The sequence below is a fragment of the Caloenas nicobarica genome, chromosome 3, assembly GCF_036013445.1.
Source record: "Caloenas nicobarica isolate bCalNic1 chromosome 3, bCalNic1.hap1, whole genome shotgun sequence".
Classification (NCBI taxonomy): Eukaryota; Metazoa; Chordata; class Aves; order Columbiformes; family Columbidae; genus Caloenas; species Caloenas nicobarica.
The window spans coordinates 6,903,059-6,926,731 of NC_088247.1; the positions used below are offsets into that span (position 1 = coordinate 6,903,059).

Here is a 23,673-nt window from a genome sequence, read left to right on the forward strand (position 1 = left end):
TATCCTTCTACTGTCTTTGTCTGCCAAAGATCCCAGAAGGTTTTATGCAGAGAGTTGTGAGTATTATCACCACTGCTACTTTCTAAGTAGATAAACCAGGAGGACAATCAAACAGGTTAAAGTAATCTGCTGGGGCACTTGATCAGGCAACCAAATTGTAACAGGCTGCCCAGCAGCAGCATAGCAAATGTGCCAAGGAAAGCAGAGGGAACCTGTTCTCATGTAAACTGCAGGAGGTTTTTTATTTTGTTTGAAGAAGTGGGAAGTGCTGGCAGCCTGATATGCTAAGAGCTGTCTCAGTTCTGGAGGTACACTCAAGGGTTTTCCATCTCTCTCTCATGGAGAGACTGCATGAGGAGTAGCTGGAAGGATTTGGTTCTGCATGCATGGTCATCTCATGTAAGTTCTAAGATTTGGTGGCACAGATTGAAATTAAACAGCTAGGGAAATAGATGGTTTTTGAAGATCCATACCAAATAATCAACAGTAGAGGGCAGCTACGTGGTTCAGGCTGTAAATACTAAAGATCAAAGAAAAATACTGAGAGAGCTTTAAACTTACTAGTTATTTCTGTTGTGAAGGTACCTTGGTCTAGCTCATATGCTGGATCTAAAAATTGTGGTACAACTTTGTTGGAATATGCTATCTGATCAAAGCTTGCTGCTCCTGCTTTTACTTCGTAGTTCACAAAAACACTTCCAGGCCTAAAGAGATACAAGAATGAGAGAAGCACGAGAATTAAATATCCTTGCACATTAGTGGTTGTGTCTGTTGTGGTGACCCATCTTTGCATGGCTAGGAAGGTTTCACAGGGTTGACCTGTGAAGGCTCCTGTTGTGACTCAAAACTTTCTCTGGTATACAAGAAGGTTGTGCTACAGCTTTTCCCAAAGTAGGAACATCTTTACATGACATTTCCTTCATCTGCTGTCTATTTCTAGTAAACTTCTCTTATAAAACCTAAAATACAGCTGCATTTAAATATGTGCGGACTTAAGTGATGTCTCTTTTATCCAGATCCAATATTATATCCAGAGTCAATGTACTAATTCATCTTCCTGATGACCTGGGAGATGGTGTTAGGTTTCTTCACATCTTTTCCCCTTTTGCATGGAATTCAGTCTTTCCCACAAAAGGCTTTGATCCAGATGGAGAATGGTCGTGTTTCTTGGACTTCTGCACACTGGTGAATTTCACCCACAATCCTATTTCCACGCTAATAGTTGGGTTTTCCTTTGCAGCTATTATACTGTTATTCAGTATGTATATACTGGGCATGGGTTCTAGTCAGAATGAATGTAGTCTGCTGACTGGTGACTCCTTGAGACTGGACAGAAAGATTTCTGTCTTCCAGGAAAAAATGAAATGGTTTACCTACCTGAAACCAGTTACTGTTGCTGATTCAAAGCCTGGTAAACATCTGTAGCTAGCATTAAACTGTAAACAAAGACATATTACATGATGTAAGTTCTCTGTATATTACTCTAGCATGCTTAAACTAGGAAAGTCTCCATTCAACATTGATTTAAGGGCACGTAGCATATCTGACAGAATAGGCCTGGTGCCTTCCCCACTGTCACTGGGATAAGTTTGCTTTGATAGTTTCATTCTGTGTGTGCTTATGTGGATTTAAGCTGGGACGAATAATGTGATTTTTTTTTCCATGCTTTTGATGCAAAAGATTCCTAAATACTTCCCAGCCGGCCAGCATATTAAAATTAATGAGAATATTGTCATTGCCTTTCAATGGAGGTTCAGCTTTGGCCCACTTTGTAGCTAGCACTGCTGCTTAATTCACAGCTCTCCATGGACACAGTGACAGTGCACACTATTTCCAAGATACTTAGGGTAAATACTGTATTTCTTAGAGGACTTTCTACGTTAGAGATGGAAAACAAAAGTCATTACCGCTTTTTCAAGGTCAGCTTTGTATTTTTTGTATAATTCAGAAGAAGAATTTCTGAGATCATCCCAAAAGTCTGTGTCAAGTCTGACTGACATATTCATTACAATGGGCTCTCCCATACCACATGAGTCTGTAGGGAAAAACATAAAAATAAATGTAAACATAATCAGAAGTAATGCTTACAAAGTGATTACTTAGCCTTTTCTTCTAACTTAATCATAGAATCTTAGAATCATATAACGGTTTGGGTTGGAAGGGATCTTTAGAGATCATCTAGTCCAACCCCCCTGCAAGAGGCAGGGACATCCAATCTGACCTTGAACACTTCCAGGGATGGGCCATCCACAACTTCCTCGGGCAACCGGTTCCAGTGTTTCATCACCCTCATTATAAAAAATTTCTTCTTTATGTCCAATGTAAATCTACCCTCTCTAAGTTTGAAACTGTTACCTTTAGTCCTGTCACTACAGGCTCTGGTAAAAAGTCTTTGACTTTCTTATGGGCCCCTTTTAAGTACTGAAAGGCCACAATAAGGTCTCCCTGGAGCCTTCTCTTCTCCAGGCTGAAGAACCCCAGCTCTCTCAGCTGTTCCAGCCCTTTGATCATTCCTGTGGCTCCTCTGGCCCCTCTCCAGCAGGTCCATGTCTGTCCTGTGCTGAGGACCCCAGAGCTGGACAAAGAACTGCAGGGGGGGTCTCACCAGAGCGGAGCAGAGAGGCAGAATCACCTCTCTCAACTTGCTGGCCATGGTTCTTTCAATGCAGCCCAGGATATTATTCGCCTTCTGGGCTGCAAGTGCACATTGCCGGCTCATGTTCATTTTTGCATTCACCAGCACCCCCAAGTTCTTCTCTGCAGGGCTATTCACAATCCATTCATCCTCCAGTCTGTATTGATACTCAGGGTTGCCTTAACCCAGGTGCAGGACCTTGCACTTGGCCTTGTTTAACTTCACGAGGTTTGCACAGGCTCTCTCCTCAAGCGTTCAAGGTCCCTCTGGATGGCATCCCTTCCCTCTAGCAAATCAACTGCATCATTCAGCTTGGTGTCGTGTTCAGACTTGCTGATGGTGCACTCAATCCCACTCTCTATGTCACCGATGATATTAAATAGTGCAGTTCTTTGAGGATGCCACTCATTATTATCTTCCACTTGGACACTGAGCCGTTAACTACAACTCTTCGGACATGGCCATCCAGTCAGTTCTTTATCCATCTAACAGTTCATGGGTCAAACCCCTGTCTCTCCAATTTAGCAGCAAGAATAATGTAGGGGACTGTATCAAAGGCCTTACAGAAGTCTAGGTAGATAACATCCTTAGCTCTTCCCTTGTCCACTGATGCAGTCCATCGTATAAGACCACTAGATTAGTCAGGTGCAGTTTGTCCTTGGTGAAGTCATCCTAGTCCTAAATCAAAATCTTACAACTTGTTAAGATTCTGTATCATAGGGAAGCTGGGATTCTCCTAACTTTCTATATCTAACTTATATGCCTGGCAACTGCTAGATATCCATACTTTCTCTCCCATTGATGCAAACCTGTAGGCACCTTCAGAAGGTGATACATTCAGAAGGCCATAGACAGCTTTCCCACAATGGCTGAATTGCTACATTGTTCCAGTTACAGAGAGTTTCCATGAGTAACTTTGACCAGGCACTTAACTTCTACACAGCGGAAGTTACACAGGGTGAATCTCCACCTATGTCTCACTGAAATTAATGGACGAATCCTCAATGACTCCAGGAGGGTAATATTCTTGGAGAAGACCCATCAATGGGCACAAAAGAGTATAAAATGCTTAGAGAGATATTGGGATTTTCTAAGTTGGGTCCTTTTAAGGACATGTCCATACCATGCAGTGGAGGAGCAGTGTACCCAGGACCTTCAAATTCTAAGGGATGTTGGACTTCCATATGGAAGAGTTACTACCTTTGGTCCTGGAAATTGTGTAGCAGTATTGATGTGGGGCTGCCCTATGGTAAAAGAATTGCCTCTAAGTAGAATTGACTAGAGCGGGCATCATGACAGCACTGGACTACTTGCAGCTCTAGGGATACCTCTGCATGCTGCTCTGTCACAAATCAGAGGTAGGCCCTCATGGAGGTTTGTCTTGAATTGCAGAGACAACAGGTAGTGGTCCATGCCAGTGCTGCCAAGCCTAAGTGTCCAGGAATCAGTCAGGTTCCTAAAAAGTCATGGGCACCTTGTCACAAGAGTCATGAAATAAAACCAAAGATACATGCCGGGGTTTTTTCTTCCTTCTCTTCTCTTGATCACTACAGCACACTTTGGTCACATTTGTAAGTTCCTCTGTTGAAAATATGATGAGATTAAACTTTCTTTGCTTAGCAGAAGCTGAAAGTCCCAAAGAGGCATGTGAGTGATTCCAGGAGCTGGACTCCGGCATGGCATTAAATATCTCCAAGTACTTGGGTCAAGGTGGACCCACATCCCAAAAAGAGGAGCTTGAGTGTCTCTACAGACTTTCTACATTAGTAGGCAATATGTGGTAGACAGCTCAGTCCTCATGTGCTGCTTTATCACAACCAGTATATGAGTTGTATGGCGATGAAGTTCAGCACTTACCTTCAGTCCGAGGCTCACAGTAAGGTCCATAGAAAGGCACTTCCTTCACGTAGCCGCAGGGCAGGTCGGGTGCTTGGCTGACGGAAGGGCAGGTTATCAAGTCACTGCACACCGCACTTGGCCAGGCATATCCATTTTCACACGAACAACAGCTACTGTTCTCACCACTGGGCAGGCAGACTAGTGTCAGACAGACAGACAAATTCTGTGAGAATGGTAAATGGGGCATAACATACTGCATGATATATATTTACTCTGCTATATCTTTATGCCAATGATCTCAACTAAACATCACCCTTCTCATGAGTTCACTTGAATGATGTAAGTGTGAAGAACTGATGCCTTGCAAATCTTACTATACTAATAATAAATGACTAATCAGAAATGGGAATGAGGCTGACACAGGGGTAAGTCTGATTGATTACTTTTAAGTAGTTGAATGGTGATGTGAAGTCTGATCCTAAAAATTTACCTGGCATATGGGCCAGTGTCCTGTGATAGTTTTCAGATTAGATATGTCTATATTGCCTGGGACGAAAGCAAATGTATAGGCTTTTTAAAGATCGTAAGAGCATGTTATGGCCATTCAAAGTCCTGGTGGCTAGTGAGCTGCTGTGTCATTCTGACTGTATCCTGACAGATGCTGCATGAGAGGATGCAACAGTATCACAAAATGCTTGAAAGACATACATTCTCTCAAATAAAAAATAAAAAGAACCCACTTAATTATAAGTTTTTCTGCTCATAATGAACCATTGGCAAAGTAAGATATTAACAAAATGTTTTTCACACATTCCATGTGACCTGAAGGCCTTTGAAAGTTCCATTTGCATGTTGTTTTGAGACCTGATAAACACTTCCTTTCACTCCTTTATGGTGATAAGAAAGTACCAAATTTCCTTCTCTACTGTTGTAAATGCTTGGTGTGTTTGTGTATCACAGAATCATAGAGTAGTTTGGGTGGAAGGGACCTTCAAAAGTCATCCAGTCCCACCCCTGCCATGAGCAGGGACATCTTCACCAGCTCAGGTTGCTCAGAGTCCCGTCCAGCCTGGCCTGGGATGTCTCCAGGGATGAGGCATCCACCACCTCTCTGGCCAACCTGGGACAGGGTTTCACCACTCTCACTGTAAAAAAATTTCTTCCTCATGTCTGGCCTGAATCTCCCCTCTTGTAGTTTAAAACCATCACCCCTTGTCTTGTTGCAACAGGCCCTGCTAAAAAGTCTGTCCCTGTCTTTTCTTATCGGCCCCTTTTAAGGACTGAAAGGCCACAATAAGGTCTCCCTGGAGCCTTCTCTTCTCCAGGCTGGACAACCCCAACTCTCTCATCCTGTCCTCCCAGCAGAGCTGTTCCAGCCTCTGATCCTCTGCTATATTAGTCACTTGGATGTGATGTTGCACAACCACAACTCATGTACTAAAACCTGTCTTGTATCTTGCCCTGTAAGAATACATTCAGTGGGTTATATCAGGGAAAGACAGCATCTCCTGCAGCGTGTCTCTGCCAGGGTCAGAGTACAACCTCTTACAGCAATTTACATTTCAAATGCGAGTGGAGGGAAGTAAACAGTCTGATAACCACTGTCACAGCTTCCTGAAACTTGAAAGTAACTCAGACTACTTGTTAGTCAAACCAGAGCAAAATCATTTGGCTCAGGCTTCCTCTGGCTTTGTCCCTTCCTTAGGAAAAGTAAAGTATTTAGGGCTATTCCTAATGCCAGTATTATTTAAAGAGGAGCGGTGGGATGCAGAAAACAAAACATGCTGTTGTGTGCTTGAGCTTCAGTCTTGTTGGGTCTTTCAGTAGGCAGCAGAGGCAGTTCAGTTTTGCTGATTTCTAAGTGTGATGGATGGTGAAACTGGGAGAGATCAAATACTGGCAAAAAAGCACATAATCCAAAATACAAAAATAAATAATCAACCCACCTGTTGTAACGTTGATGTCTGAAACTGTCATTTCTGCATTTGAAATATTAGTTGAAACTGGGAGATTAAGGTTTTTTAAATACTCTTTGATCGGCTCCAGAAAAGATGAATCCGTAAGGCTTACTTCAATGTCAACAGTGTACTCCAGAGGGGGAAGATCAAAGGTAAGCACTGAAAGAGAAATAGCATGAGACTGCAAAGCTGTGTGTGAGGGTAAATCATAAACTGATGGCTTCTGTTTTAGCATTTGGGCTCTGTTACTGTTTAATGGTAGCTTAGTGTGTCATTCTGCTTAGGAAATCTTCTTGATCCCTACTCAGCAGATATTCTGCACATCTTTCATCTGCTGCTTGTCTGACAAAAACTACATTTCTTTGGTCTCAGAGCAAAAGGAAGCTGATATAAATGGCATAATATATACAGAGAAAAGCTGTCTCACCCTTTCTCTCCTTGACTCAGAAAGAGGACGGGTTGACAACCATAGACTGAAGCCATACAGGATTATCTTAACCTGTTCTGCTAAGAAGCTCGTGTTTTTTTCAATACCATGTATTTCACCTTGCATAGAAGCTGTGCTCATACATGTCAACCTCTGACCAGGCAAAGGTTTCTGCCGCTTTTGTTTGTGCCTTTACTACTGTAATGGTTCTGGCTGGGGCAGAGTTAAATTTCTTCATAGTAGCTTGTATGGAGCTATGTTTTGGATTTGTAATTTAAACAGTGATGATAACACAATATTTTAGTTATTGCTGAACAGTGCTTACACAGCATCAAGGATTTCTCTTTTTCCCTCTCTGTCCTTCCAGCAAGTAGGCTGGGGGTGCACAAGAAGCTGGGAGGGGACACAACTGGGACAGCTGACCCCAACTGACCAATATGATGTCACACACCATATCACCTGCAGCATGACATCCACACCATATGTTGTCACACTCCGTGATAAAAGCGGGGGGAAGAAGAAGGAACAGGGGACATTTGAAGTGATGATATTTGTCTTCCCAAGTAACCCTTAGGCTTGATGGAGCCCAGCTTTCCTGGAGACAGCTGAACATCTGCCCCGCCATGGGAAGTAGTGAACAAATTCCTTATTTTGCTTTACTGATTTATCTGTCTTTATCTCAACCCATGAGTTTTCTCACTTTTACCCTTCTGATTCTCTCACCACATCCCACTGGGGGAGAGTGAGAGACTGGCTGCGTGGTGCTTAGCTGCTGGTTGGGGTTAAACCACAACAACTACGTGCTCCTTGATGGTTACAGTTCAGTACCTTCAGAAGATACTGTCCCCAATAGTGATTTCACCCTTGGCTTACTAGAAACCTGCTCTGTTAACACATATTTGTCTACGTACTGTTTCTCTTCTGCCTGTGCATCTCTGGCTGGAAGATTTCCTCTCCTAGTGCACTGTCAATCTGTGGGAAAAAAAGAGTGAAGCTCTGTGAAAAAACAAAGTGAAGCTTCAACTGCTGTTCTTGGCATGAAAGAATTAGCAAATAAAATACCAGCAGAGATATTTTTGTTTCCCTTCACCAATCTTTGCCTCTCCCCACCCTGCTTTTCCTCTTTAAACAGAATATTCATATCTTCCAAGCAGGGAAATGTTAAACACCAGCTGAAGGATGTACCGAGTTTGCAGGTGTCTCTCTGCATATTTCTGCAAGGCAGAAATCCTGTGTCTGAGCTGCAAACTGGCTACGGGGCTGATGTTGTTCTCTGAGTCCTGGGCCAGCCTTGCAAACTGCTTGGGAGACCTGGCCACTCAGCCTTTGAATCCAGAAAATGGACTCATAATACCCTTTGCTTTCCTCTTTGAGCTTCCAGCTCTGCAGCAGCAAAGCCAGCCTGAGAAGCAGCAGAAAAGGGGTTGAAAAGCCCTGGCTCCAGCTCAGGCGCCAGGTCAGCTATTTTGTGGGCCATCAATAGCACTGTTGACCAGGGCAGTGGTGGCACAAATTCAGTACGACTGGGTTCATGCAGGGTGCAGCCAACTGAGACGCAGGCCACCTTATTTTTTTTAGCCATCTCCTAAAAATACATTGGCACCACAGTTAGCAAGAAAAGCTAAAGCACAAGCAAAGACACAGGCAGGAAATTTGCATCTTTGCCAGTTTCTTGAGTCCTACTGAAATCTTTATTTACAGAAAGGGTGAATAGCTTGGCAAGTCTTAAGTCATCTCTTTATTTAAAGGAACCAGCTGGTGTGTGATTAGAGCTGGGCTTTGCATCACAGCTGTGCTGGCAAAGAAGATCCCAAGGTGCATGGGCATTTTCGTACTGCTCTTTCACCATAGAGGGCAGCTGTGAGAGTTACAGAAAGCCCCCTGTGATCCACGTCTTCCTCCAGGTTTGGAATCAGTGGTTTCCTTTGTCAGTTGTTCTCCCAGACAACTCCTGGATATTGCTATGTTGTTAAATACTTCACGTATTTTGTGCCGTTAAATAATGACTCATTTTCAGGGTGTATCATGGATCAATGATGCTAAAAAATACAGTGTTAGTCTTTTCATGAAAATGCGCAAGTGCTGAGATGGCGACGGTTTATAAAAAACAGATCAAACAAGATATTTGTCACTATTAGACGTCTGCTGAAGGGCAGATGAGGCTGCTGGAACCAGCTATATCTTGGTTTGCCAAGACAGAGGATGGTGGTAGAAACAGGTTGAGGAGTTCCCACCTTCCTCTTCATGTCTCCTTTCCTTTTTGCAAGCTTCTCAAAAAAGCACATTATGTTCCACCTGGTCCATCAGAACTAAGGTCCCTGTGGTGCTGGGGGGTGAAGATAGATGTTAGAATCCATTTTGGCTTCATAGAGTTCATGATGTAAGAAAAAAAAAGTATTTTCTGGTCCAATAATAATTGTGATAGACCAAGAGTTGGTAAATTTGTGTCACATCTAAACACAGGTCAATCAGGAGTGGCATTTTGGTCCTGTGTACTTGTCCTGCTGTGGAGACAGCAGCGAGACTCCTGTCACCTACCTGTAAGCACCTCCGTTCCTGAGCTGGTTTTGCTGACAGGACACTTCTAGGAAAGATTTGTTTGGTTTTTCTCATAGGATGGATGAATCCCATCAGGAAGTGTCCATGTAGCTGTTACAGAGGCTTAGCCACGGGGACAGAAATTTAAATCCCTTACAGCCTAACACAAGTGAGAAACCAGAAGTTTTGCTCAGCTCCTTCTGGAGAGGCTTTAAGACTGGGAAGCAAGAAGAGCCCAGGTCCTGGGTTTCTCCGCCTCTTTTACACAGTAGGATGACTCTGTGTTCAGTTTCCCCACCTAAATTTTAATGACTTGTGGAGGTAAAGGATTTGTAGGTGTAGAGCAGGGTGCTACAAGCAGAGACCAAATGAAAACCAATGGGGTTGGGAAAGAATACTCACTACATAGTGGATTAATGGATTGAAGTTTGAGTCCTGTGATGTCTGACAACATGCTGTGACCAGCAGAAATAGGCAGTGGAGACCTGCAGTAATCAGGGATGGCATTTTGTCTGGTGACTTTGCTGTACAGCCTGAAAAGAAAATGAAGCAAAACGCTCAGGGAATTTTCAGCTGACTCACACCATAGGAAATACCAGCATGCTCTACAAGAACAGTATGTTCAGACGAGTATGTTCAGAGTGGATAACGTCAGCTTGATTAAAATAATGACCTTGGGTGACATTATTATCCTTTTGTATTGAAAAGGTTGTTCATACAAACCAGCTAGAATCTCAAGATTTGAAAGGCTGTGAATCACCAGGTGAAAGCAGAAAAATCAACATCTCTTGAGATGTTAATGAACATTGGCAATGGCTGCTTATTGCCACCACCATTGCACATCAGAACTGCTGCTCCCAAGTGGACAGGGTGCTTCGCTGTGACTTTGCTGCTCAAAAGAGCCCATGACAGAAAATTATAATATGAACATGATATGTGGTCTCACCGTGTGAAAGGACAGAGGACAGCAGTGGGTTTATAGCCAAGCGATATACTTGATGTCACTTATACGGGTATCCACCAGGGATTTGTCAGGGTTTCTCATCAAAGGTGGTTCTTAGAAAGGTTCATCTGTGTGAGGCTTCACCTGGACACTGACCTGGTTACAAGACAGGAGGCAAAAGTAGGAAGAAATTATTTGCTTTTCCAGTAGAGAAATGTTATAACCAGAGCTCTGCCAAAATGTGCATGTAAGGCTGTGTCTTACCTTCTGTTCTCATGTGGAAAAGGCAGTGACTAGTGATGCAACACCATGGAAAACTTTAAATTATTGAGACTGACAAAAGCAAAGTCTGCCTATGGAGATCTGCAGAAGGATTGCAGTATGCTGAGTGACTGGGTCATGAAATTAATGAAATTCAGCATTGATAAGTGTGAGGTAGACAGAAATGATCCTGACATTATGTATTATGTGATGGGCTCTGAATTCACTATTACCACTCAGAAATGGAGTCTGAGGAAATGTCAGCTGAACTCTGAGAATCGTGGAATCACAACATCATAGAATAGTTTGGGTTGGAAGGGACCTTCAAAGCTCATCCAGTCCAAGCCCTGCCATGAGCAGGGACATCTTCACCCACATCAGGTTGCTCAGAGCCCCATCCAGCCTGGTCTGGGATGTCTCCATGGATGGGGCAACTGAGGAGCAATTAAAAAAGGAAAATTAATTTTAATATATTCTAGTGTAGCAATAGAGGGAAAACAAACAAACAAGAACAAAACAAACCAGAAAACTGTGCTATAGAGACATTTCAGCTGATGCAATATGGCTGCTCTTATGAACCAATGTAGGAATAACCAGAAACCAAGACATTTCGTAGATTCATAATATCTTTCTCCCCTACCCCAAAATCTAGTGGATGAATAGCTGACAGAATTGGGGAAAAACAACAACAACAAAAAGGTAAGAGAAAGGAAGTATCTCTTCAGTTTCCTGGGACTGTCTATCAGTATATCCAGCATTCCACAAAAAAGGCTATTTTGCTATTTTGAAGACATCATCCACTTGTGACCACCTCAAGTCTTCCATGAATCTGGCTGACCCCAAGATCAAGATGGATCAAAATGAATCAAGAGAGAAACATTGCCAAGTTATAATCTGTGGCACAAGTCTTTGAGATAGTGGCTTAATAGTAGAAACACTAACAAAACAAAGATTTCTGATAATTTTGTATATGCAGCATATGCTCGCAACATATGGTACAATAGCTTAATCTGTACAAAGAACTTGTGTTTCATTGGTTACAGATAATAAAAGGAAAAAATATCATTAAACAAAGTTTATGATGAGGTTAAACAGCATCTGCTACAGTTTTGCATGTATCGTTTGCAGCGCCAACAAACTTGCATTAACAATCAAAGGTTGTGGGTCAGCCTCTATTTTCAAATACACCCTTTGTGCAACCATGTAGCTGAGACTAAATGCCCCATTAATTGTATACATAATAAACCATACAGAGGACAAGTCATGTAAGTTAGAACCATGCTGCTCTCGGGCTTTGGTAGCTATTTAAGAGTCTAAAATTCCCAAACCAGTATCTAGAAAGACAGAAAACTAGCAAATAAATATCGAATTGCAAATAAGGAAAAATGTTAATATCCTTCTCAAGTAACGTGGCTGCTTCTCTTGTTCATTCAATGTCTTGTTGAAAACAGAATTGCTGTAAATTTTTCAGCAAGCAATCTCCCAAGTATCTATCTACCCTGAGTTGATAAAACAGGGTATGTGGACACATTCATAATTTCTCATACAAACTGTCTCCTGGAAGGCAATAAGCATCTTTGACTTATAAAGCCTAGAGAGCTAGAGAAGCCCAGGTTTGCTACCAAATCTCTTCTTCTCCACAGCTCTCAGGCTGAAAAATGTTTACAGCTAACTCTAAAGCGCAGAAGATTCCTAGAGGTAAATAGCAAGGTCTCACTTTAACCCAGGACACAAATGATCTACATGACCTTCTTTCTACTTCTTCTCTAAGTTTCTCTTTTTCATAAATGTTGCAAAATATTTACACCCTCTCTTGAAAATCCACCCAGCACAATAGTTACCCTCACATATGTTTTAAAAAATAATGAAAACACCTGGAACTATAATATGGTTTACCTTCTCAGGTGATTCGAATAGAAGATCTTCTAATTAGATCCATCTTAAACACCCTCTGCTTTGTAGTATAGCTCAGGCTGCTCTCTCAGAGGGAAATCAAGACACATGAACTTGTATAATTAGTTGGACATGTTATTACTGCCCAGAAAACAAGTTGCCTCTGGAGCCAGCATGTGATTTTCAAGTGCAAGGCTGATCAGAGATGCCGCTGCAGAAAACCCCCAAGGCATTTTAAGAGGAGATATTTCCTGATACTATTCATCAGGCAGTACTCATTATTTCACCCTGCACTGATCTAAGTCCTTCGGTGTCTTATCTGCAGATTAGTTTATCAAGTGGACTAACTTGTTCCACTGCTCTTACCTGTTTTGTTCTAACAAAAGAGGGTGTTGAGGACTGAAAATAGTGAAATCATGTTTTGTAGCTATGGTAAAATGTTTGTGGGCTTTCATTAAGACACCAAGGGAGGAAAACTCTAAAGTTTTCCTACCTGAGCTGGCAGCGTACTCGCTGTGGGCTGGACCTGGCGTTGGTGCCCTCGGAGAAGCTGCACAGTGATGCAGACCAACGACTCTGATGGAAGAGCAAGAAAACCCCAGAAACCAGGGGAAACTCTGGTGTGTTATGTCTGTTTTGACCTTGAACAAATTCTGGAGCCAGAAACCCAGTGCACAAACAGGGGACATCTCTCCAGAGAACAATGGGGTGCTTGTCCCTACAGTGTTTGATCACAGACAGTTTATCAATGGAATTTGTTTCCATATCAGTGTGTGTGAGACTCATGCAGTGTCTGTGGAAAAGCCTGGGATTAAACTTATATTATGGGGGATTATTTTTTAAACAGTGATTTATTCAGGGAATAGGTCTATGGAAAGAGTTCCTGTTCCCCTACAGACTGGAAATGGTCCCTGTGGAGATCCTCCCTTCTCATAATAAGTCCATGGGGAGCAAAGGACTCATGGGATGTACTCCAGGACCTTCACAGCCACCGTGCAGCAGCGGAAGGCAACGTGGGACACACCAGGGCATGCCAAAAAGGCACACATCTCCAAGGTAGACAACTGAGTCAAGCTGTAAATGCCACTCATTGCCACACAGCAGAAGGAAAACAGAAGTTAGAAAGTCAATAAGGTGCCAGATAAGGTGACATGTCTTTCCCACTTTGACACTACTTGCCAAATAAAGGAGTTGTGACATTGGTGCTGGTCCAGCAGTTGCAATAGGATCGTGTTGCCAGCTGACATGGGCTGTCTCAGGGGAGCAGGAGTGACAGCTGTCGCAGCAGCATTTGGCATAGTTTGGGTTGTCTTTGGTGTTAACTGACTAGAGTAGTAGTGACCGTTTTTGCATCACAGTGAGCTTGGACCAGGTCTTGAATCCTCTATCAGCTGTCTGTGGTGTGTTGGTTGCTCCATTTCTAAAAGCCCTAAGACATGTCAGAGCATTTTGCTTCCTGCCAGGTGTGATTCATAGAAAGCAAAACGTGTGTTTAGAAAAGTTTGCCTTGCAGCCTTTGCAGGTGCCAGCAATTACTAAGGATACTGAGGATATCACAATACATAATTTTAAACTTCTCTCCAGTGAGCCAACTTGAGGGTGTATTGTCCTTGGCAGCAATACAGCCTATTCCTGTTCCTTTTTCTGCAAACCTGGTCATCTGCTCCGCCCCACGATGTGGTGAATGAGCCCTCAGCCTGCCCTTCTGCAGCAGTTTTAAGGTGTTGAAATTGGCATGCTTGATGCCCTCATTGCCCATAGAGCTTGTTCCCACTGTTGCAGTGATATCAGTCTGGTTCAGGAACCTGAACAAGCAGAAAAACGAGGCTACATCTATAGCACTAAATGCAACCACCTTTCTCTCTGCAGGCAGAATGGGAAAGAATGTCAGCAAGGTGAAAATATTCCTTAAAAGAGGGTTTCTGCTCTAGACGCTGTATTATCAGATGAGAAATCTTGGTTCACTTTGCAGGAGAATCTGAAAATTGCACAATGTCAGAGCATTAGGTATATAATCAACTTGGTATGTGAGCACAGGGAAATGTCCTGATCATCCTGCTGTTTTTTCCCTATATGCATTCATCATTTACTGTCATGTCACCAGAAACTGTGAACTTCCTGGATTTTAAACTTTTAAAGCTTTAACCCCAGAACACTTTTAGTTTCAGGATCTGAGACTGCACTTAGAGAGCAATCACAGGCTCAAGAAAGCAAGAAAAAGGTGTTTTAGAGGACGCTTGCTCTGAATGAGCAGCGCTTATCCAAAACAAGGCAGAGCTGCACTGATCCCGTAATTCCCTGGAAATCTGCTACCACAAAAACATGAGAACACATTTCATCTTGCGTGAACAAAATAGACCAGGGTAATCTTCCCACACAGGTGCAGCCTCAGAGATTCTGTTCACAGCAAAAGTAAATGTGGAAACAGCTTAGAAATGAATTTTAACAAGATACAGCCCTCTCGATTCACCCATCTTTATTCCAGTCCTGGCTGTTAACACTTCAGTCTCATCTCTAGAATCTAACCTGAACAATTCGTGTAATCAAATCCTATTGTCACTTGTATCCCAAACTCACAAAAAGATAGCAAAACCTCTCAGAAGCTGCATACAACACCGCAGGTTCTTACACCATTTGCTGTTCTTATTATTTTTTAGTCTGAATTTTGCATGGTCAGCCTGTCAGCGAGATATGTTTCAGAAATGGGAGGACAGAGTGTATCCTGAGCATATTGGAATTAACAGGCAGATTACTTTGAGACAAAAGGCTTTGAGGTGAAACTGTCCATGTCTGGTGCTTCATTTATTATCTCTCTCACATGATTTTATATTGTTTTGCCAGCCTTAGTCTTGCAGAAAATAATCTGGAGGGAGTCCTAGCAAATTGCTACCTAACTCCACTCAGCTGATGTTATTGAAAATAAGGCTAATCTCATTCTGAAGTTTATTAACAAGTATTTTTTTAATTTAAGACCTGGAAGGTAACAAAAGTACTCTACTTGATGCTGTGATGCCTTGGCCGGGAAAGCGGTGTCCAGATGTTGATGTGTTGGAGAGCATCCAAAGGAGAGCCATGTGAATGCGAAGAAAGACATGAGCAGAAGATGACCTTGTGGACAGGTTGGAGGTTGTTTGGTTTAGATAGGATGAGACTCAGGTAAGGACACAATAACGGTCTGTCACTTGGTAAAGGACCGACATAAATGTTCACAACGACAGCTGGATGAAGGATGCTGTGAAACTGGACAATCTGAAGTAAAGATAAATATATTGGTGAATATGTAAAATGTGTAACTGTAAAGGTTAGAAACACTGAATTAGGCTACCCAGGACAGCTGCAAAGTTCTCTTCAGTGGAGGTTTATAAGCAGAGACTATAAAATTGCTGACATGGAAGAGAGTCCTTGTTTCTGCCTCTATGTGTGTTTATGGTGATGGGGCACCAGGTAGGTATTGACCTCTTCCTGTTACCTCTTCCTGTTTCTCTACACTGCTTCAATTTCTGTGCAATGAATGAGTTCAAAGGCCTTCAGAGGAGACGTGCAAGACCATCAATCTGTGTACTCAGAGCTGTGTTTGTACTCTGCTATATCCATCTTTGACAAGTTCCAAAATTCCTTTCTGGACCACTCCAGCACAACATTCCCACTGATTTAAGCACAGAGGAGCTGAACTGTATCTATAGTCTTGTCAAGGTTTTCCCCTAAATGATATTCCAGAGAAGGGGTCTGGTTTACACTCTCTTCTACATCAAGTCACATTTTCCATCCTTGCTTATGAAGTATAAACGTTTCCTTGTTGACTTTATGACTTTAAATTCCTCTATTCCTCTGTAAGCCTTCCCATTAATTGTTGATGACCTTTTTACATACTCAAACAGTGTACATGGAAAATGAAAATAATGTAGCCCCAGCTATCTGCAGATCAGGCTCAATTCATACCATGACCAAGCAGGACTTCCTATGAGAAGAAAATAACTCTGCAAGTCTGATTGTGAGGCACAGTAGCTGGAATAGGAATAGGAACAAGTCATCCAGATAATTGAGAGTACAGAAAATATTGTCTGGCTGAATGGCCAAATTATGACATCCTTCAAGCAGTTCTAATGTTCTAAGAGCAGCAAACAGAACTTTCCATGACCATTTTGAAATAGCATGGGTAGTACATCATCCTAGCCCTGCTGGAACAGTTCACAGTTGGACTTGCTGCTTGTTAGTGGAGAACAGCAATCTGCTGGATCAGTGAGGGCATTCAGACATGAATAGGCACTAATTGTGGTAGCTATTGGCTAAGCAGTATCTCAGGGAAGGAGGAAGGTGTGAAACAGTTTGCCACATTTGGCAGGACACTTGCACTGTCCCAGTTGCTGGCTAGTTGCACAGTGGACCTGTCTGGGAAGGTACAACACCAACACTAGACCTCTGGCCTGCCTCTTTCATGGGACTAGGTAACAAAGTTCACCAGCCCTTAGAGATATTTCACTGTGTTGGGATAGGAAAGGACTACTGAGGACTAACTTTCTGCAGAGTACACACGTCCATCTTTGGCAGGGAGATGATGCCCACGTAGCTTATGGCTTCTATGGCCTTACCAGTGTAACGTGGTGCAGAGACACCTGGGTTGTACCAGAGCCAGAAGTAATATATAGTGGACATGCTGTATTATTCCTAGCAGCAGGACTTGGTAGCTCATGCCTGATGGCCAGACTGCTTCTAGAGACTCTTACAGCGCTGTGGCTTGTTACTTGGGTAACCTACTCTCAGCAGGACCTGGCTTATTCCACCTTATACTTCTGTTTGACTCTCAGATTTCCACTCTCTTGTTTCTTATCTGTCATGTCAGGAGAGGCTGAGAGAGCTGCGACTGTTTAGCCTGGAAAAAGAAAGGCACAAGGGGATCTTGTCAATGTCTATAAATAACTGATGAGGGGAACTCAAGAAGCACCCATCCTCGTGTGGCTTCTTTGCTGAGGGATTATGAATGAAGAAGCGTAAGCTGAAACGAGCATTTCTGTGCTAGAATACAGAGGTATCCATCCTCACACAGCCATCCTAGAAAGAGGTATTTCATTCCCATTGGCTGAAACTTCCATATTCTGTGTCTGGGAATGTGACCCCTTTTGAGCTGAAGTAGAGATGAACACACCTTTGGCATCAATGGCAGGAGAATAACAAACAATTCTGTAGCTGCAAGATATCATCAACCAGCAGAGCTTTTTGTGAGGTATTAGTCCATAGCCTCAGCTCTTGGCCCACTCCTAGGGCTGTAAGACACGTCCTGGGTCACTGAGGCTATGACCCCACTGTGTGGTCAGCCTCCTATATTCTGCTTTAGAGGTTTGTCAAGCCTCATTGTAAAAGCAGGTAGTTCTGTGTTTTTACTCCTTTGCTCACACTGAAAGACAGTTCCTTGACCTTTCTAATGGGTAGTGGTTGCTTAATGCCATAAGCAGACTTACACTTGGTTGGATCCAAGGATCCTCTAGCCCAGTCACTTCTTATCCAACATGAGCTATGGTAGAGGCCCTAGGGAAGAGGTTTACAAAAGCAAAATAAGCATGTTGCAGCACTCTTCAGCATGTTCTTTCCACTGCTGGCCATCAGAGGTAGAGGGACTTCTGGAGGCAAAGGCAAGACCTTGGTGTTTAATAGCCCTTGACAGCCTATGGAGCTTACACAAAATGAAGTAAACTATAAGAAAACTTAGGAAAGCATCCAACATCCACAACATCCGGGAGCAAGGAGGTCTGAATCTCCTTTGCTTGCTTTGCATCTGCCACTAATTAGGGTCAGGTTTGGTCCTTACGTTTCAAACTGGATGGCACATTTTCTCCACGGCCTTGTAATAGCATACATCACTTTTAAATTTCCCATCAGTTGTCTAGGCTGACGAGTCCTACGTCATTCTAGCACAGCAGCCATCCCACCTCTTCGGTACTTGTTCTGCTCTGCACCTTTCCAATTGAGCTATATCTTTTGAATTTGATTAAGCTCAGTTGTCCCCATGCCAGCATTTCGCTGTGGCTTGAAGAGCTCTGCCTCCCTTTAGGCATTTTGGATTAAAGGCCTATTGTGCCATGGGATGTGTGGAGGTGGAGGATTCATGGAGAGAGGAACCAGGAGTTGCTAAAGATCAGAAGGTGTGAAGGGAGCAAATACGTGGATTGCACAAGACAGTCTAGCTCCATGGCTGCCCAGCAGCTTCTGGCATCTGAACCCTGGTTTGCCCTTTCCAGACAGCATTTTTTTCAGAGACTCCATCTCTGGTGCTAAAGCCCTTGTTTTCAGTGACCATCCAGTTTGTTCTTCCTCAGCCACAATAGAAGAGCTTTCCCGTCTGTGCATAAAACATGACCTTTGGGTAGTGCGTAATAAGTTGGATGATCAGACAATGTTTGTTTCAGACATAAAACACACAATGACTTTAAGAAACACACACCCAGGCACAACAATATTTCATGGGAGAGTTGGCTAAAAGGGAAAGGGGGGGGGCAGGGGAAGTTGCACTGACCTTAGATAACACATCTGAATGCGAACAAAAATAAAATAAACACAAATTAATCAAGGACTCCAAATCGAACTGCTTGGTGATAAGGATTCAAACAGGCAATAAACAGGCTGTGAGATACTTTGTGATGTTTGAGAAACTGTTATTCCAGCTTTGGGCCCTGCATGGTGCCAGGGGCTGAGCTGGCTGGGATGCAAAGGGATCTGTAGGACTTAAGCAGAGGTTGAGTTCCCAGGGGGATTGCAGGGTCAATCTTTATTTTTTGTGGGGTAGTTGCATGCAAATAGATGCCACGGGACTCATAAACGAAGGGATGAATGCTCCCCAGGCCACATGGCACATTACTTTGTCAGGCTGAAAATAGTGGTAGCTGAAACCAAAGTGAAAAAGACATTTAAATCAGTGCTTTACTGGGAAAAAAAAAGAAAGCCCATCCCAATTCTTGCCTTCTTCCTGGCATTTCTTCCTCATCTGTACTCAAGAGGTTTTTCTAAACTCCAGCTAAAGGCTCCTGCTTGACCTTCATGTTGGGGATTTGTAGAAGGAACCAAGGGAAAAAAAAAAAAAAAAGAAAGAAAATGTGAAACAATGAGTTCCACTCTGCTACTCCAGCTCTTTGCACATAGCTGAGTACCATGTTTTGAAAAGCTGTGGAAAAGCAGATGCCAGCACACATTTGCTCACCTCCAATGGCTGGGATGAGAGAAGGGGTGTAGTCATGAACTTTCCCTTCTTCTCATCCTTTTTGGACCATCTGCAGTTCACAGAATCACAGAATCACAGAATGTTAGGGATTGGAAGGGACCTCGAAAGATCATCCAGTCCAATCCCCCTGCCAGAGCAGGAACACCTAGATGAGGTTACACAGGAAGGTGTCCAGGCGGGTTTTGAATGTCTCCAGAGAAGGAGACTCCACAACCTCCCTGGGCAGCCTGCTCCAGTGTCTGTCACCCTCACTGAGAAGAAGTTTCTTCTCAAATTTAAGTGGAATCTCTTGTGTTCCAGCTTGAACCCATTACCCCTTGTCTTACTGTTGGTTGTCACCGAGAAGAGCCTGGCTCCATCCTCGTGACACCCACCCTTTATATATTTATAAAAATTAATGAGGTCACCCCTCAGTCTCCTCTTCTCCAAGCTAAAGAGACCCAGCTCCCTCAGCCTTTGAGTTATTAGTGTCTGGCCTGTCTCACAGCTAGTATTAACAAAGCAAGAGATTTGGATCTCAACGTGTTGTGAGCATGGAGAAGGTGGAATACTCCTTATACTCCCATATCGATATAGTAAAGAGTGAGGTCGAACAACATCCGTTGAAGTGGAATTTCCATGGGCTTCAATGAGTTTTGGATTAGGTCCCTAAGTCAGGCCAGCCACAGGTTACTTCTATAGACCAAAGTACTAGAAAGTCTGATGACTGCATGCTTCCTGCTCATTTCATTTTATTAACCTCTTGATTTTTTTCCTGTTATTGCTGCAAGCACAGCTGACTGTGTAGGAAGCTACTGTAAGTTGTGTAGGTGTCAGCCATTTGGAGTTTGTATAATCCCGCTCTGGACAGCAGGAGTTTCCTGCCTGAGGGCCTGGCCTGTCACACCTAGCAACAAAAAATGTAGAAGTACAAAATAGCATCCACCTTTTGCACAAAGAATCATATAGATGGAGGGAAGTCCCTTAGATCAGTGAGAGCAGGTCTCTGCTGTCCATATCTCGTTATTCCCTTTTGTAATGATTGAGCCTGAGAGAAAAAATAATTGTTTCTATTTTGTTCTGCTGATCTCACTTCCAGACTTACTATTTTTGTACTTGTCTGTCTTTCAGAGCACAGGATACCACAGAAATGCTAAATAGTGCTAGTATTTAACTTCCTTGAAGGCTACACTTGTCTATAACATTTTCAAAATCATCAGAGCTCTTTCATCTTCATCGTTGGCATTAGGTGTGAGATCAAGACAGAATATGACCAACATAGTTGGGACTAGTTTGTTTTACTGATGTTCAGAAGACTTTTAAGGAATATCAGACTTCAGACAGATGCTTGACCTGGTTCAAAATGACATCACACTTCAGATTTAGACCAGGGATCGCCCAACCTTGTCAACACCCGTGGTGCATGTTGGGTTCATATGACGTAAAAGCATGGCAATGCAAAGATAACTTGCACCTGACAGCAGGTTTACTCATTAGATCCAACACTGAGCTGGGTAGTGACATTTCTTAGGTCCCGGGGTGCCTTTGGAGAGCTTAGACAAACACCTGCCGTTAGATGTAGGGCCAGAGTAGATGACCTGCTGAGGTGTCTTTCTGGGAGACCTAGTCAATAGTTCGTCTGTTCCCTCTCTCAGCCAATGCTAAGATTCATAGAAATTACTCAATACACAGTATGGACTAGGTGTTGTTCCCAGTCAGCTGCACAGCCTAGGCTGCTTTGTTTTAGAGGGAAAAGGAGAGTTTGGGTGTATGGAGGAGAGCTCTGCCCTGACAGATGGCCTCAGGGTTAGGGAACAACTCCAGCCTCTCACACTGCACTGTTGCTGTCGCATGTGTTTCTTCTAATCTTAGCATGCGCTAAGGTAAAACACACATTTCAAGATTAGAAATATTCTTTAGCTTCTCTGTCCTCAATGAGATGAGGTTGGTGGCTAATTTTGGTGGCATCTCTCATGGCAAATCTTCAGAGGTACCTTTGTTTCTCTCCACTGACTATACAGGCAATCTAAGCCTTACTTCAGTAGGAATCTCCTCTGTTTCAACAGCCTCAGAAGCATCTGCACTTATATTAGGGACAAGGGAAGCCTGCTTTCAATGTTGTCAGATGGATTAGGTCTTTGTCAAGTTTGGTACTATGATGCTGAAACAGTGCTGGAGCCACCATTGCAAGGCTGGCCAGAAATAAGTCATTTGGGAAAAGAGCAGGCAGCTTTTGAGCCAGATTTGCATTAGGAGCATAGAACGCTTCTCCTATGAGGACAGGCTGAGAGAGTTGGCGTTGTTCAGCCTGGAGAAGAGAAGGTACCAGGGAGACCTCATAGCAGCCTCCAGTAGCTAAAGGTGGGCTACAGGAATGCTGGAAAGAGACTTTTTACAAGAGCCTGTAGTGATAGGACAAGGGATAATGGCTTTAAACTCTAAGAGGGGAGATTTAGGCTAGATATAAGGAAGAAATTCTTCACCATGAGGGTGGTGAGGGACTGCAACAGGCTGCCCAGAGAAGTCATGGGTGCCACATCTCTGGAAGTGTTCAAGGCCAGGTTGGATGGGGCTTTGAGCAACCTGGTCTAGCGGAAGGTGTTCCTGCCCACAGCAGCACGGTTGGACTAGGTGATCTTTAAGGTCACTTCCAACTCAAGCCATTCTATGATTCTATGATTGTAACATCTTGAGTGTCCTTACTGAGATAAGGTCCAGTAATTATGAACAGCAATTGGACATTTTAAGCCATAAGCTTGAAACTGGACAGATAGTGAGAGGAAGGAAGGAAGGAAGTGCCATCAGTCCTGTTTCACAGCTGGAGAGACTTTAGGTATGCACAGGCTTATCTGAGGTCTCAGCCATGCGATCAATCAACCCAGATTTTAGGGACCCCATGCAGGAATTTAAAGAATTTCTCTCTCAAGAAGGAACAGTAAAACAATTTCAGGAGCAAGGGGCATGCTGTGAACAGCCTGTCGTAAGGCACGTAGGGACAGCTTTGGAATGAAAATGGTTTTTACACACTCAGCCTGATGGCTGTCAAAGGCCAAGCCTGTGGTCACAGGAGCGAGCCGGAGCAGGAACTCTAGGAGAGCTTTTCCTCTGTGCATGAACAATTGGGGGAAGTTCTGCTGTTTTGAGGCATTTCCGAGGACAGTAAATTACATACTAGATCACAGCTCTATTATGTTTTTAGGGAAAGGATTTGGAAATTAATGTTTCATATTAACATTTAAATGGGGAACACATACAGCTCTGCTACTCACAGGCATCCTCAAACCTGGGATGCCACAGCATTTTCTTTCCTGTTGAGGTGGATTTAGGCAGAACCTGCGTTAACAGCAGCCAGCCACGTAAGCAGACACTCACTGTTTCTGTGCTTCAGTTCTCTGCTGCCAAACAAGTAGCTGTCCCTACTTCAGAGGGTGTTTAGAGGGAACCTGGGGCAGGAATGACCCATCAGTGCTTGCACTAACAGCCTGATAAAGGGAGAGCTGTATAAAGGCAGATGAGACACAGCTCCCCGTTCAGCCAGAGGGAAGGATTTCAGTAGCAGGAGTGGTCAATTTTAGGTGACCTTTGAGTTCTTCCTAAAGCAAATATTACTTTGTGTAAATCAGCTGATTGAGATGACACAGGGGAGTTAAAGGTGTTTTCTTTTTTTCCTTTTTCTTTTTTTTTTTTTTTTTCTGGGCTGGGAAAAACCTTCTATTTATTCAAAAGTGGTCTATTAGAAGGTGTCTGAAAGGCGGGCTAGATACCCTACTGTGGTGGGTTGACCCTGGCCCGCAGCTAAGCACCCACACAGCCACTCACTCCTCACCTGCCAGTGGGATGGGGGAGAATAGGAAGAGAAAAAGTGATAAGACTGGTGGGTTGAGATAAGTACAGGTTAACAAAAGAAAGAGGAAAGAAAAAATAAGTGATGTGAAGGCGATCACTCCCACCTCCACGTGCAGACAGATGCCCAGCAAGTCTCCAAGCAAT

The 23,673-nt window shown here is 43.3% G+C and overlaps 1 protein-coding gene across 1 annotated transcript in view; it reads right to left on the reverse strand.

Annotated features, from left to right (window-relative positions):
- ADGRF5 (adhesion G protein-coupled receptor F5) overlaps positions 1 to 23,673 on the reverse strand; it is a 50,211-nt gene that overhangs the window by 22,527 nt on the left and 4,011 nt on the right. The window contains exons 2-9 of the mRNA XM_065631976.1: positions 10,344 to 10,496; positions 9,800 to 9,930; positions 7,771 to 7,831; positions 6,421 to 6,591; positions 4,493 to 4,672; positions 1,908 to 2,035; positions 1,378 to 1,436; positions 562 to 704 (exon numbers count right to left, since the gene is read on the reverse strand). Of these exons, the coding sequence (XP_065488048.1) occupies positions 562 to 704; positions 1,378 to 1,436; positions 1,908 to 2,035; positions 4,493 to 4,672; positions 6,421 to 6,591; positions 7,771 to 7,831; positions 9,800 to 9,904 (847 nt within the window). The 5' untranslated portion in view covers positions 9,905 to 9,930; positions 10,344 to 10,496. The remainder of the gene's footprint in view (positions 1 to 561; positions 705 to 1,377; positions 1,437 to 1,907; positions 2,036 to 4,492; positions 4,673 to 6,420; positions 6,592 to 7,770; positions 7,832 to 9,799; positions 9,931 to 10,343; positions 10,497 to 23,673) is intronic.